The sequence below is a fragment of the Bremia lactucae genome, assembly GCF_004359215.1.
Source record: "Bremia lactucae strain SF5 chromosome Unknown BlacSF5_NotPlaced_19_SHOA01000004.1_2068294bp, whole genome shotgun sequence".
In the NCBI taxonomy this organism is placed as follows: domain Eukaryota; phylum Oomycota; class Peronosporomycetes; order Peronosporales; family Peronosporaceae; genus Bremia; species Bremia lactucae.
The window spans coordinates 926,308-938,845 of record NW_027152031.1 but is presented as its reverse complement, the minus strand read 5'-3'; the positions used below and the strand labels follow the sequence as shown (position 1 = coordinate 938,845).

General features: G+C 45.6%; 3 protein-coding genes across 3 annotated transcripts; 2 read left to right on the top strand and 1 right to left on the bottom strand.

Annotated features, from left to right (window-relative positions):
* Positions 1-1,525: 1,525 nt before the first annotated feature.
* CCR75_003425 (uncharacterized protein) lies at positions 1,526-2,871 on the top strand (the record flags this gene model as incomplete). The annotated part of the gene is made up of 5 exons (XM_067961520.1): positions 1,526-1,771; positions 1,831-1,968; positions 2,016-2,168; positions 2,230-2,355; positions 2,410-2,871. Exons 1-5 carry the CDS (start codon positions 1,571-1,573, stop codon positions 2,869-2,871), a joined length of 1,080 nt encoding a protein of 359 aa, XP_067821837.1. The 5' UTR covers positions 1,526-1,570.
* An 811-nt stretch (positions 2,872-3,682) lies between these two features.
* On the top strand, positions 3,683-4,762 carry CCR75_003424 (uncharacterized protein; the record flags this gene model as incomplete). The annotated part of the gene is made up of 1 exon (XM_067961519.1): positions 3,683-4,762. One exon carries the CDS (start codon positions 3,683-3,685, stop codon positions 4,760-4,762), a length of 1,080 nt encoding a protein of 359 aa, XP_067821836.1.
* Positions 4,763-5,152: 390 nt separating this feature from the next.
* Positions 5,153-9,627, bottom strand: CCR75_003423 (uncharacterized protein; the record flags this gene model as incomplete). Its single annotated transcript, XM_067961518.1, has 14 exons — positions 5,153-5,709; positions 5,783-5,831; positions 5,920-6,009; positions 6,075-6,256; positions 6,312-6,614; positions 6,688-6,833; positions 6,893-7,072; positions 7,141-7,340; positions 7,399-8,033; positions 8,104-8,166; positions 8,233-8,504; positions 8,572-9,099; positions 9,174-9,509; positions 9,576-9,627. The coding sequence occupies 14 exons, from the start codon at positions 9,625-9,627 to the stop codon at positions 5,557-5,559; spliced, it is 3,189 nt and encodes a 1,062-aa protein (XP_067821835.1). The 3' UTR covers positions 5,153-5,556.
* Positions 9,628-12,538: the final 2,911 nt, after the last annotated feature.

Here is a 12,538-nt window from a genome sequence, read left to right as displayed (position 1 = left end):
AGACAAAGTCTGCATTGCCCAACTTCATGGGAGTGGCATCTGACCTCTTAGCCGACGGCTTATACCAAGCTGTTGTCGAGGCACTGTTGTAGGATTTCTCCTCAACTAATGCAATTTGGATTGCCTCTTCCATCGTTGACGGCACCTTTCTGTAAAGGGCCTGTCGCGATGGGCCATGCCGTAGTCCGTTCAAAAACGTGGGCACCGTAATGTGCTCCGAAATCGGACCTACGGTAGTGGACGCCGACAGCGAGCGCATCTCTTGCACATAATCTTGCAGAGATCGCTTCGCCTGTCGTGCTCCAAAGAAGCGCGCCTGTAGCAACACTTCGTTGTTCGGCGGCTGGTACATGGCGCGAATCTGTGTCTTAAAGATCGTCCATGTTGGGAACGCCTTTCTGTCCGCCATACGCGCCGAGAAAGCCCACTCTGATGCCTTACCGCGCAGGTGCGACCTGGCGTACGACACCATCCAGCTGTCGTCCTCGATGAGCAGCGCAACACCGCATTGCTCCACGGCTAACGGCCAGTGGACAATCATGTGCGCTGCAGTTCCACGGACGCGGCTCTCCGCTGTCCGAGCCAAATGCTTCAAACTGCTTCAACTGAGCAACATGTTGCTTGGGAGGACTGCCCAAGAGCCTGGCCAGGGCTTGTTCACCTATTCCTGCGCCAAGTGCCCTGCCACCTCCCGATGATGTTCGGAGAGGTTGGTAAATGAGCCCAATCGATGTTGAGGCTCATCCTCACGTACACACGCAGAGATGCGGGTCGTGGGAAGGATTTCAAGTGCTACTAAGTGAAGGCGGGTACGTCTTAATGCGGCCACGCTCTTCTTAAACACACACCCTAGCACAGCGAGGAAGCGGTTAGACCGTCTTCTCTTGCGTGCAGTGAGGTAGTTGTGGTGAGCGCCTTAGCGACCTCACCCAACGCACTAAGTACTCTAGTAAAGGTGTCGTCACGGGAGCGGTATCCGGCTCCTCGTGGCGCATACTAAGTAGAAAGTAGTTTTCAGACTGATTATATTTAACCGCATTAAAATTAATACCTATTTTTACCAATCAAAAAATGTCATCTCTGTAGATAATATGTATTGCGAGCGTATCTTTCTAGATACCTCGCGTAACCGATGGCGCTAGGCGTCATCCCTCCTAATGCGAATGCACCTATGTGCATCACATACACAAGGGTTGGTCACAAATGAACATTTCCTTATAAAAGTGGTAGTTTTATATTTTCCTGTTACTACCTAGCTATTTCAGTTGTCTTATACACACTCTCAAGAATTTAACGTTAAAAATGCCACACTTTTTTTCTGCATATGGTTAATTTTACATCCGTTTTTCTTGATCCCTTAATAACACCAAGTGTACTTAACGGGGACTGTGTAACATAAGGGCAACTTTAGTCCATTACATAGATAGATCTCTTTGACGCTAGCTCAATTTGTCGCAAATACGTGGAGATCCGATGCCTTTGTGGTACTATGTACCTACTTAGGTCGTTACGACTGCATATTGCTCTATTATTGACTGTGACGACAGAATACTCCTCTCGATTCCATCCGATGTATACTGCTTTGGGGCTTGTAGCGAGCACTCTGACTCAGGAGGAACAGAATCGACTAAACAAATGTCCTTGTACTAGCGATTTCGGATCCAAATCGCTGTGTCTACCCGTGGATTTTTCGATCGAGAAGCCTCGAAAGGAGGTCTTTGCCTTCTCGATAACAACAGAAAATAAGTGGAAGAACTATGACTGGGATACTGTATGCATCTCTTATACTGGTTCGGGTGGCGCGTTATATTAAAGCGGTTGCATGACTAGGTCACGACGGTAGCCTGGAACGAGGATAAGAAGCTGCTTTGCCACGCGCATAGCAAGGGAGTGAAGGTCGTGGTTAAGCACAATTTTGATGATACAAGTCAGCTTTGCAACGCCAGTGCGCGGCAAGAATGGATTAAGGTGGGAGGATCCTGCTTGCTAAGCTCATAACGCGCACGTGGTTACAGGCCACGTACGAAAAAAATGTGGATAACTATGCAGATGGCGTCAATATCGACACGGAAAAGCCTATGCATGGCATCACTTCGCAATTCCTCGCCTTGTTGATGCTGGAATTACGTCAGGAGCTCAAGCAACATGCACTCACCAGACATGCCCAGGTATGTCTCGATCCACACGGCTGGTCAGCAATGAGTGTCTTACCCGGCTTTTTATGTACAGGTCACGTTTGGTGTTCCGTGGGCTCCTCGCGGTGTAGATGGTCGCTTTTACCCTTGGCGTGAGCTCGCCGCCGCTGCAGACTTTTTGTTCGTAATGTCATACGATATACGCAGTCAAGTGTATGACGTGTGCGTCGCAGGTGCGAACTCGCCGTTGGCATTAATAAAGTAAGGGCTGTAGGAGTTCCTGCTCGGATACGATATTCCACCTAGCAAGCTTGTTCTTGGGGTTCCGTGGTATGGCTACCGCTATCCATGCCTCCAGGGGCAGCTGAGTGCTGCAACAATTGACGATGCCTCTTGGTGCCAGATTCAGCCTGCTCCTTTCTTTGGTGCTCCATGCAGTGACGCAGCTGGTACTCAGGTTAACTACGGTAACGTCCGACGACTCATGAAGAGTCAAGGTCTTATTGAGCAATGGGACCCGACGACACTGTCCCCGTTCGTGTGGTACTCTTCGCCAGAGGGCGGAAGATCGCAAATTTGGTTTGACAATCTGCGCAGTCTTGAAGCAAAGCACGCGCTCATGCGTGAGCTTGGATTGCGTGGTGTCGGTATGTGGCACGCCGACGCGTTGGACTACAGTTTGGCTAACGACTCGCAAGTTATGTGGCGCTGGTTGGCTGACGCATTTAGGTCATAAAGTTTTCTTAGAAAATACAATTTGTTAGGACGCAAAATATGTGTGTAGACAGAATTTTCCCATAGAGTTTCCACGTTTCTATTGGAATGCAGTACAAAAAAACGGTCGGTTTTTACTCAACAGAAAGTGACAAAGTGCGCACGACGGACGCATAAATGTATGTATCCCTCTCGCTGATACATTACCGGTAAACAGCCGTGAATGATTGGCATCGCACTGAAATTAACTATTGTATGGGCGGTGGGCCGTTATATTGACTGGCATCGGCCGTTTTTGAGAAAAAGATTCGTTGAATGTTAGTGAAACCGATATTATCGGTTTCACATCATTATATGTCAGTGGTTGGTTACCTTTTGCCTTACTGTAGCTCTCCAGCCCTGCACAAGTAGAAGCGGAGTTGGCGTTAAAGCATGTGTCTTATCTGTCGTGAAGTTGCGAACATAGAAAGCGTAAATAAGAAGATACTGAGATCTGAAATGGTGAAAGAGCATCAGCCAAGCCCAGCGAATCCTGAAAGCTTATGAATGATAAGCTCCTCACTTTACGAGGTTACGATTCTTAAATTCCAGCATACATATGTATCCGACTGTCTTTGTATTATTCCGATAATAAGAAGATCCTGAAAGGGTGTAGGGTGATGGGCAGCTGACGTGGAAGATCCTTCTTAGAAATAAGAATCTCGCGCCGTTTCCGTCGCAGAAAGCTTCATTTCTAAATAGGGTGCAAGCTGCGTCGCTAGATTTTCATTCACGTATTTACCAGCAGTCATCCAGTGGAAGCTGTCTCGACGGCGCCAACCACGCTATACAAGATGAAATCAAATTTACCAGCCACCCCTACGCCAATTGGTTCGAGGGACATGCATCTCAACTATCAATCGCCCACGGCTGACAAGGCGCAGCAGTCGTTGCGCCTGCAGGTGGCAGCTCACAATATAAAGAAGCGCGCAGCTTGCGATTCTCCGGTGGCCTCTGATGACACCGTGTCATCTATGCCCGTGACAACGTGCAGTTTCCCAGCGCTGAGCCGTCACTTCCACTTGCCTTTGAAGATGGCGGCAGAAAAGTTTGGCGTGCGTGCCACAGCTTTCAAGAAACGCTGTCGTGCTATTGGTATCCGTCATTGGCCTTACCGAAAGGTGCGCAGCCTCAAGCGCTCTCTGCAAGAGCTGGAGCAGTGTCAACAACAAGCCCAAGACGGCTCGGGCCCGCCGCTTTCAGAGAAACAACTGCGCCAGTTCTCAAGTTATCAAAGCCAATTAAAACGGCTTTTGTCACCCGAGACCTACGGTATCGACCCGTTCCGCCAAATGCTGCCCGGCCATTTCTTTCATGGCGACGGTTTTGACGGAGGTCATACCCTAGATGACAATGATTCCGACGAAGACTCGTGTAGATCTCAGAGTCCGCGCCCAAGAGTCGAGCTAATTGCTTGCATCAATAAGGCGCGGAAGCACCTTTTCACAGACTCCCCGTCCTCGACTTCTTCTCCGTATCGCGACAACATTGTGATTGGTAGCCCCATTGCTACGAGTGCAACTTCTGAGTATAACCGCCTGTACAGCAATTTCAGCCGAACAGGCTTTGTTCCTCCGCAAGTCGGCTTCGCATTTGACAGTATGTACGACCCTTTTGGCGAGCTTGGCACGTCTAGCATGGACCCATATGGCCAGTATGACCACCCGTCGAGCGGTTACTCACTTGATACCGCTTCATACGACTTTTTTTCCCTTCAACCATCGCCGACAATGGCGATGCGGGAATTTAATACCACGGCACGGCACCTATCATTGTCATCTAGGCCAGATGAGCAGTGTGCCTTGAATGGACTAGATGGTATGGATGATGATATTTTTCGCCATATCTCCCCCGAGTACGGCTGCCTTGTGTAGACAGGAAGGACTTACTCGAATAGATTTGTCGAAAGTCAGCTATTGTCTGCATTCTTTTTTGCTAGGACTTGTTGCATAAGCTCTAAATTATTTTATCATCTGCTAACGAATAACAGAAGTAAAAAAATAAACCTATTAAGCCGCAGTGATCGTAATTCCTCAATCAGTATTTCACATTTTCCGACTGGAGTTGTCATGTATAACTACTTAAATAGCGTCTGTTGTTGTTGCGGTAACATTGACAGCTAGACATAGTCGTTTGAAGCTTTCGTACCAGCTTAATGCAATGTTTGCTTCATTTTTTTCAATCAACAGATGAAGAAGCAAGAACGCGAATGTCCTGGCATCATTTGGCTCTTAATGAACGACACTAAAGTTAACATCGTAAGATCTAGAGCCCTTTGTGATTAAAGGCTTGGCTTAAAAATTTATTTTTTAAATCGACCCCCACCTCGTAGCGTCTATCATTACAAACGCCATAATTGCTGCATTTTCAATCTAACGAATCCATTCTAGGCTTATTCGATATAAATACGCTTCATATCATGTGTCTCGCAAAGCCCTAAATTAGATATTCCAGATAAGTATATCTCCAAAACCTTCTCGCAAAACAACCCTTCCACTTTGTATATCTACTGCTAATCAGACGAGGAAAAGACATACCGTCAAGACGAGGCGTAGCAAGCGCGAATTACCAACCTAAAATTAATACGGAGACACGTTGTCCAGTGGACGTGTATTGCCGCCAACCATTGTCAATCTTTGCTTCCCTTTATATACTAAAAAATTTCTTGCTATAATTTATCGTTGATCTCATCTTCCACCATCTCGCGAGCTTCAATCTCACTCAGCATGAGCTGGTACTTTGTCACTACGCGTTGCAACGCGCGATTTGCCGCAATAGTGGGAAGAATATTCAACTTTAACACACCCCGTTTATGAAGATCCTGTAATTAGCAAATGACATTTATAGTCATTGGATTGATTTAATTTGCGAGTAAGTGAAATTGAGTCACATACGAGGACCAATGGATCCCAATCTCCACCATCGATCAAATTGTAGCTGTGCCTATTTACATGATCGGTAGTAATGAAAGCACAGAACGCATTGGGCAAATCTTCGATCGCGCAACAATTTTAGTATGAAGTAGACTTACGCATAGAACGGACCCATCATTTCGGCGCAGAGATCATCCAGCCGACTTACATCAGCATCATGCGTAAGAAATTTAACGTACGCCTGAATCCTGTATTAAGTACCGAACAAGTGTCAGATATGTGCCGGTTTCATATAGCAACACCGGAGACGTACCAATACCGATACTCAGCAGAACTTTTAAGGACGATTGCAGCGGCAACCTGGTGCTCGAGATGTGAGCGCGTCACGTTGCGCTGCATCAGTGGATCTGTAATTCCCGTAAGTATTGCCGAAGCAGTTCCTCTCTGCACTCTACTGTAGCAAGACGCGTTTTGAAGTCGCCTCAGTGGCCCGATCTGCAACGAAAACGTCAAATTAAAATGTCAAGGAGGCGTTTAAGCGCAGACGTACGGGAATGCTTTTCACGGTGACTACATCTGTGGGTAAAGTGGTCGCAAAATCTGAATATACAAAATCATCATCCGCCACACGCATCCTATTACATATGCCATTGACAATAAGTATTCCACCATCAGACTCATTTCGAAATCCTAGTCCATACCATGCCAACATTTTTATGTCGAATGTGTAAGAGGTCAAATTGGAGCTGCATTTTAACTCCAAGTTAGACTCTGCAAACGTCAGCAGCGGTATTCCCTTCTTTGTCACTTGGCACCGAAGCAGCGTCAATTTTCGAAGGTCCTCGGGCGTGACCTACGACACACCTCACGATGCAAATATTTCGAAAAGATCACTTTACGAAAGGGGTTGGAAAAGACTAACGCACATTTGTGATTGGGTCGATGGAAGTTGAAAGCACGAGCTTGCGTTTAGCGAGGTTCCAGATCTTGAGATCGCCAGTCGCTAAGATGATTAACAGATAAGACGACTCATTCACGCTGCACTCCATCACTGATATAGCGCTACCCAAAGCTAATTATAAACACTTATTTAAGTCAGATGCGGAAAAAATAAGGGGCATGTAGTGTTACCAATATAAGGAAATAGTCGTCGCCCACTCCTGTTAACGATAAGAATATCACCATTGTGCACGCCAACAACGCAATATTTAGCGTTTCCAACTGCGCACACGATCCGGCCAGAGATGCGATCGATCCACTTTATTTCGCTTCCTTCGGAATATTTAACGGTCGAGTAAACGGGTCCTAACTCTGCGTAGCACACCACACAGCATTATAACCCACTCGTAGTAGACAGTAGATATTTTAAATATTCCCACCTACGATTTCCCCTGGATTTGAATTCATCAGATTGTGAACATTGACTTCCACTACCGCTTGAGAAATCCAATTTTCAGCTCTGTAATCTATGCTGGAGTCGGCTGCACCGCACTGTGCGCTTGTGTTGATTTTTACCGAAAATTGCAGTCTAAATGGAAGATCCGGTAGCAAGTGAATTTTTTTGGCAACGTCAGTCCTCCTGTAAGAAACACTTACGATTAGTGCCCTGATACGTGCGCTTCGACCTGCCAGCCAACCTTTCATTAATTAATTTTGGATGACGCGTAAGAATTTCTTTCGACTTAATAGAAGTCGCAGTTTGAATTAAAGCGCTATCACTTTTTTCCCTTTTCCTTTTTAGACTGTTGCTGTCGTTTTTTCTCGCTTCCATTTTTGACACTTGCAATTGCATTTCGCTCGTCTTCACTAGAGATGGCGTCTCGTCGGGATTCAGTTCAGTCTCGTTGCTCTGAGTCGGCGCAGGGCTGACTTGAAGCGCTGCGACATCGTTTGTGCCGGAAACAGAGCTAGCCTCGTTTACGCCGGTCAAAGATAACGCCATACGACTAATTAACATCGCAGCATCCGGCGCTACCGGTGACATGATTGCTGGACCTAATATGTTGCGGATATTATTGTGTGATGAAGCTGGATTAGTAGCTAAAAACTGCGCGCCGAATTGCGGAGGCACAGCATTATTTTGTATTTTATCGCTTGGGATTGTGGGTGTGACGCTTTGCAGTGTATCAGTACTATTTACCTCCTCCGCACCAACTTTGTTCTTCTTTTTTGGTATAAGGGTATTTGTTTTGTTCTCAATAACCAATGCCGCACTTGAACTTTCACCCACACCAACTGCCAATTCAAGCGTATTTGTCGACTTCTCTTCTAGCTACAATATTTTTTAGAGATAATCTTATCAGTAGCATTCTCTACATAAAGCAGTGATAGCGTAAACGTACTTGGAGCTGAATGGGGTTTTCTACTAAAGTCGATGCAAGTGTAATGCCGGCTCGAGACCCATACTTTTGAGCAACCAAGTAGATTACAAAACTTGCCATCGTCACAAAGTGTCATATCAAAACTAATACCTTTGCCTGAAGAAGTTTACTTTGTTGTGCATCGGAAATTGGGGTCCCAATCTCGTCATGTGCGAATTTGAAACAACAAACAGATCCATCGAGGGAACATGCGAGGAGTAGTGACTGAGAGCTTGACCAAGCCAGATCTGTCACTGACGATTCAAAACAATCCTTAATAACCGCTAGTGGTCGAGCCAAATGTGCCAGCCAAATGCTAACAGTCGCATCTTCACCGCCCACAGCACAACATGCGAATTCCTTATCGGGGTCTGCCTTTGATACTATTAAGCAAATAAAAAGTATAAATTTAGTAATAAGGGCGCGCAGGATGGGGAATGGCTGACGCACCAAGCAATTTAGGATTAAAGCGCGTACTAGTTACGACGCCTTGGTGACCAACAAACTTGACATCGTTTGTCCAGGACCCTCGGTTAAGCAAAGAAGCAATGTTCTTCTTAGAGCTAAATGCGTGTGTAGCACAGAGAACGGAGCCATCTGGCGACCACGAAAGTCGACGGAAATGTGAAGTGGAAGCACATTCCTCAAATGGCTCCGTCACAACGTCGGACTGCTGCCAGTCGGCGACTTTCCACATTCGTACCGTTTTGTCTTCGCCAGCACTCGATAAATACTGCATATAACCTTCATTAGACTTCAATGCTTGATACACAAAATCAGTGAAAGCATGTTTAACCTTGCCAACAGGATCCCACGCGACACCCTTGACCCATCCATTGTGTCCCGTTAGCGTCTGCAAAGGCTGCGTCATCACCTCACTAATTACACCAATACCCACATCCCATATCAAAATAGTATTGTCAATGCTACATGTCGCTAGCATTCGATCATCCGGCGACCACGCCACGTCGGCTACATCTGCACCATTGAGCAATAAATATTCGACTATCAGCTCATCGTCATATTTCTCCAGGTCCCATGATTTTGCCAACCCATTGTGTGTCTCTCGAGTGTGGAACACCGCACCCACTTCTGCTTATTAGGCCTCGCATTGGATCCGAAAGGAACAGCAGCGGGAGCACCGACTTGCAACTCATAGAGTAGCACCAGCTGATCGTCAGAACCCGAAGCCAAATAACGGCCATGACTCGCCCAACGCACGCAATTGACGGCTTGTTGGTGATTTGACAGCGTGGCTAGCAGCTCAAAAGTTGAAATGCTTCCGTCAAGTGGCGCCTGTAATGACCATATCTTAACTGCATTGTCTCCGCCTGCCGTTGCGAATATCTGCAGCTTCGGGTGCGCGTCTACGCCATAGATGGCACACACTGATTACAGCAATTGGAGCGAGTTACAGCAATGTTATGTGCTAAGCAAATGTAGAGCGCACGCACCAGTGCCGGACAAATTATCGTGTTTGACGTCCTCGGGCTTTTCCAGTAACATGTTGCGTGTGGGTAAGCAAAAACGTAATTTTGGTCTGTAATGTCATGTTCTATTCGATTTTTTAATAATCCCAACTTTCAATTGTCTAAACTCGTAATACATTTCACAGATTAAATTAATGATTATCAAAGAGAATTCTCAATTGAAAGCTCCAGGTCTATTTAGTGCAGTGCTTGTCACTATAGATTTCATCACCTCTAACTCTTGGCAAGGTCATTCACCGTCACTTGGTGACCCCGGTGAGGAGCAATATCCAGGTTGCCCTGAAGCTCCAAACTCGAGTGCACGATTGCATGGTGTCAGAGAGTCCTAGTTAGAACCTGAAAGTAACGTGGTGTAACGTTACATAAGTATTATATCCTATAATAAGACTAATAAATATTATTTCCTATAAGAGAAATAATAAATATTGTTTCCTATAAAAGGAATAATAAATATTATTTTCTATAACAGGAGTAATAAATATTATTTTCTATAATAAGAATAATAAATATTGTTTCCTTAATAGGAATGATAAATATTATTTCCTATAATTAAGTTAATAAATATTATTTCTTATGAGAGAAATAATAAATATTATTTCCTATGAAAATAAATTGTTATTTCCCTTTGAGAGGAAAAAAATGCAGAAGTATTATATCCTATAAGAATAATAAGTATTATATCCTATTATAGGAATAATAAATATTATTTCCTGTTAAAGGAATAATAAGTATTATTTCCTATAAAAGGAATAATAAATATTATTTCCTATAATAGCAATAATAAATATTATTTCCTGTAATAAGAATAATAAATATTATTTCCTATAATTGGAATAATAAATATTATTTCTTATGAGAGGAATTATAAATGCTATTTCTTATGAGAGGAATTATAATATCATATCTTATGAGAGGAATAATAGATAGTTTTTCCTATGAGAAAAAAAAATATTTCCTTATGAGAGGAAATAAATACAGAAGTAGAAAATTATTACCTTTATTAATTTTGACTTATATAGTTCCAATATTACCAAATTGGGTAATATTGATGCAATTAGACATTGGCTCTATTGACTGGTTGATTTAAGTCTAAATCAACCCCGCCAATCGTTATAAGACACGATTGTGCGGTGCGCAGGGAGGCGCCATAGTTAGTTGGTTAATAATATAATAAGTTCGGAAGTAGATAGAAGATCGTTACGCAGGAAACTAAATATAGTAATATAGTCTTACTTTTTCTGTATTCTATAGCCTTAGTCTGAACCTTTATGCCAAATACCCTTAGCTTCTTAAGAAACCTTCCTCTGTGCCTTTGAGTACGTGAATATTCGAGGCACCTCACCCACACTGTAATCAGTGTAAGGTTAACCACGACTGATCAGTATTGCCCCGTTACACCTGGTAGCATTTCGTAGTCCGTTCGACGACCTACGCACGTTTGGTCCAACATGGACATGTTGGATCAACAAGGAGGGAGCTTCCCAGTCCCTCGAAATGGCTATCACGCACGCGTGAAGAGTTTACTCATTTGAGTGACCTTGAATGGAGAGCGACCGAACGAACGAGTTCGGTCGTGGGCGGGTTAGCCGTTAGCGCTGTTGGAATCGGAGGTTACACTAGTGTAACCGCAGTTCCAATCGCGGTTCGGCTGACCCTCTTAGGATCTTAGGATGGGAAGCGCTGAAATGCACGGGTGGTTATAAGGAAGGATGCATGTAAGTATTTAGCTAGAGAACTACACACTTCTCAATACACAACGGCAGCCTCACACAACTAACAGGTTATGAGCCCAACAATTCACACCGTCGCCGGGAGCGAAGCTACAGACACTCCGAAAGCCAAGGTCGACCAGGAACAGGATGACAGCCGGTATGGAGGTATAGATGAAGTCAAGAAGCCGGCTAAGCCGGTGGACCCGCAGGACAAACTCCTGGATCTCCTCACGGGCCTTGCAGAACGCATGGAGCGCCTGAAGGCGTCGCAGCAGCGACAAGAGGAGAAGGAGCGTTTCACGGGACGTGATTCAAGCGTGTTTGAGTCAGCCTTGGGACTCGGAAGGGCTATGGATCGGATGACGTTGGACCAGACGCCTCCACCACGGCAACAGCACCCAATTTCACCGGCTAGTATTTCGGCGTGAAGCAACGAGAGCACGGGTTCGGGAATGCTGCGATGAATGTGGAAATGGCCCAAGCACCTCAGCCAGAGCTGCCGCAGCACTACGTGCCGCATCCTGTCCATCAGCAGCCTGTCAGGGCACCCACTATGCTTCAGGGCACGCAGGCACCTGTAAACAACTTTCCACGTGTTCCAGATACGCGTCAGCGTAAGCTCGGGATACACCATTTCGATGGCAAAGAGCTCTACCAGGGACTTGGCAGTGGTTTTTATCGTGGGGAAAGAAAGTTTGTACGGCAAATCCAGTTCGCGGAACGTGCGTGCAGATTTCAATGGACAGAGGAAGTGAAGGTGGATATCCTCGGACACCATCTCGCCGGAATGGCGGAGAGATACTACAATCAACAAGTTGAGGCCTGGTGGTTGGAGGAGCCTACACTAGAGCACGCCATGCAGCGCTTGCTGCATACCTTCGCAACCAAAATCACTCCTGCGCAGAGTATGAAGATTTCACGGCCCCGAAGGGCGTGGAACGTAGTTGGACGGAGCACTACCTATACTTGGTAGCGGTCAGCGAAGTTTGTGGTGGCGCGGATAATTTGGTGCTGGACAACATTGTGCACTATGCAGATCCAGCGATGCATGTATCGATGTTATTGCGGCTTAATTTGGGACGCACGGATTACTTGCGTCAAGCGGAACAACTGGCGCATTTCGCCCAGTCAACGGAGATCGAGCTTCGCGGGAAACAACTCGAGCGTGACGTTTTGAATGACGTTCACGAAGGAAAGGTGGACACGCGAAAGTGC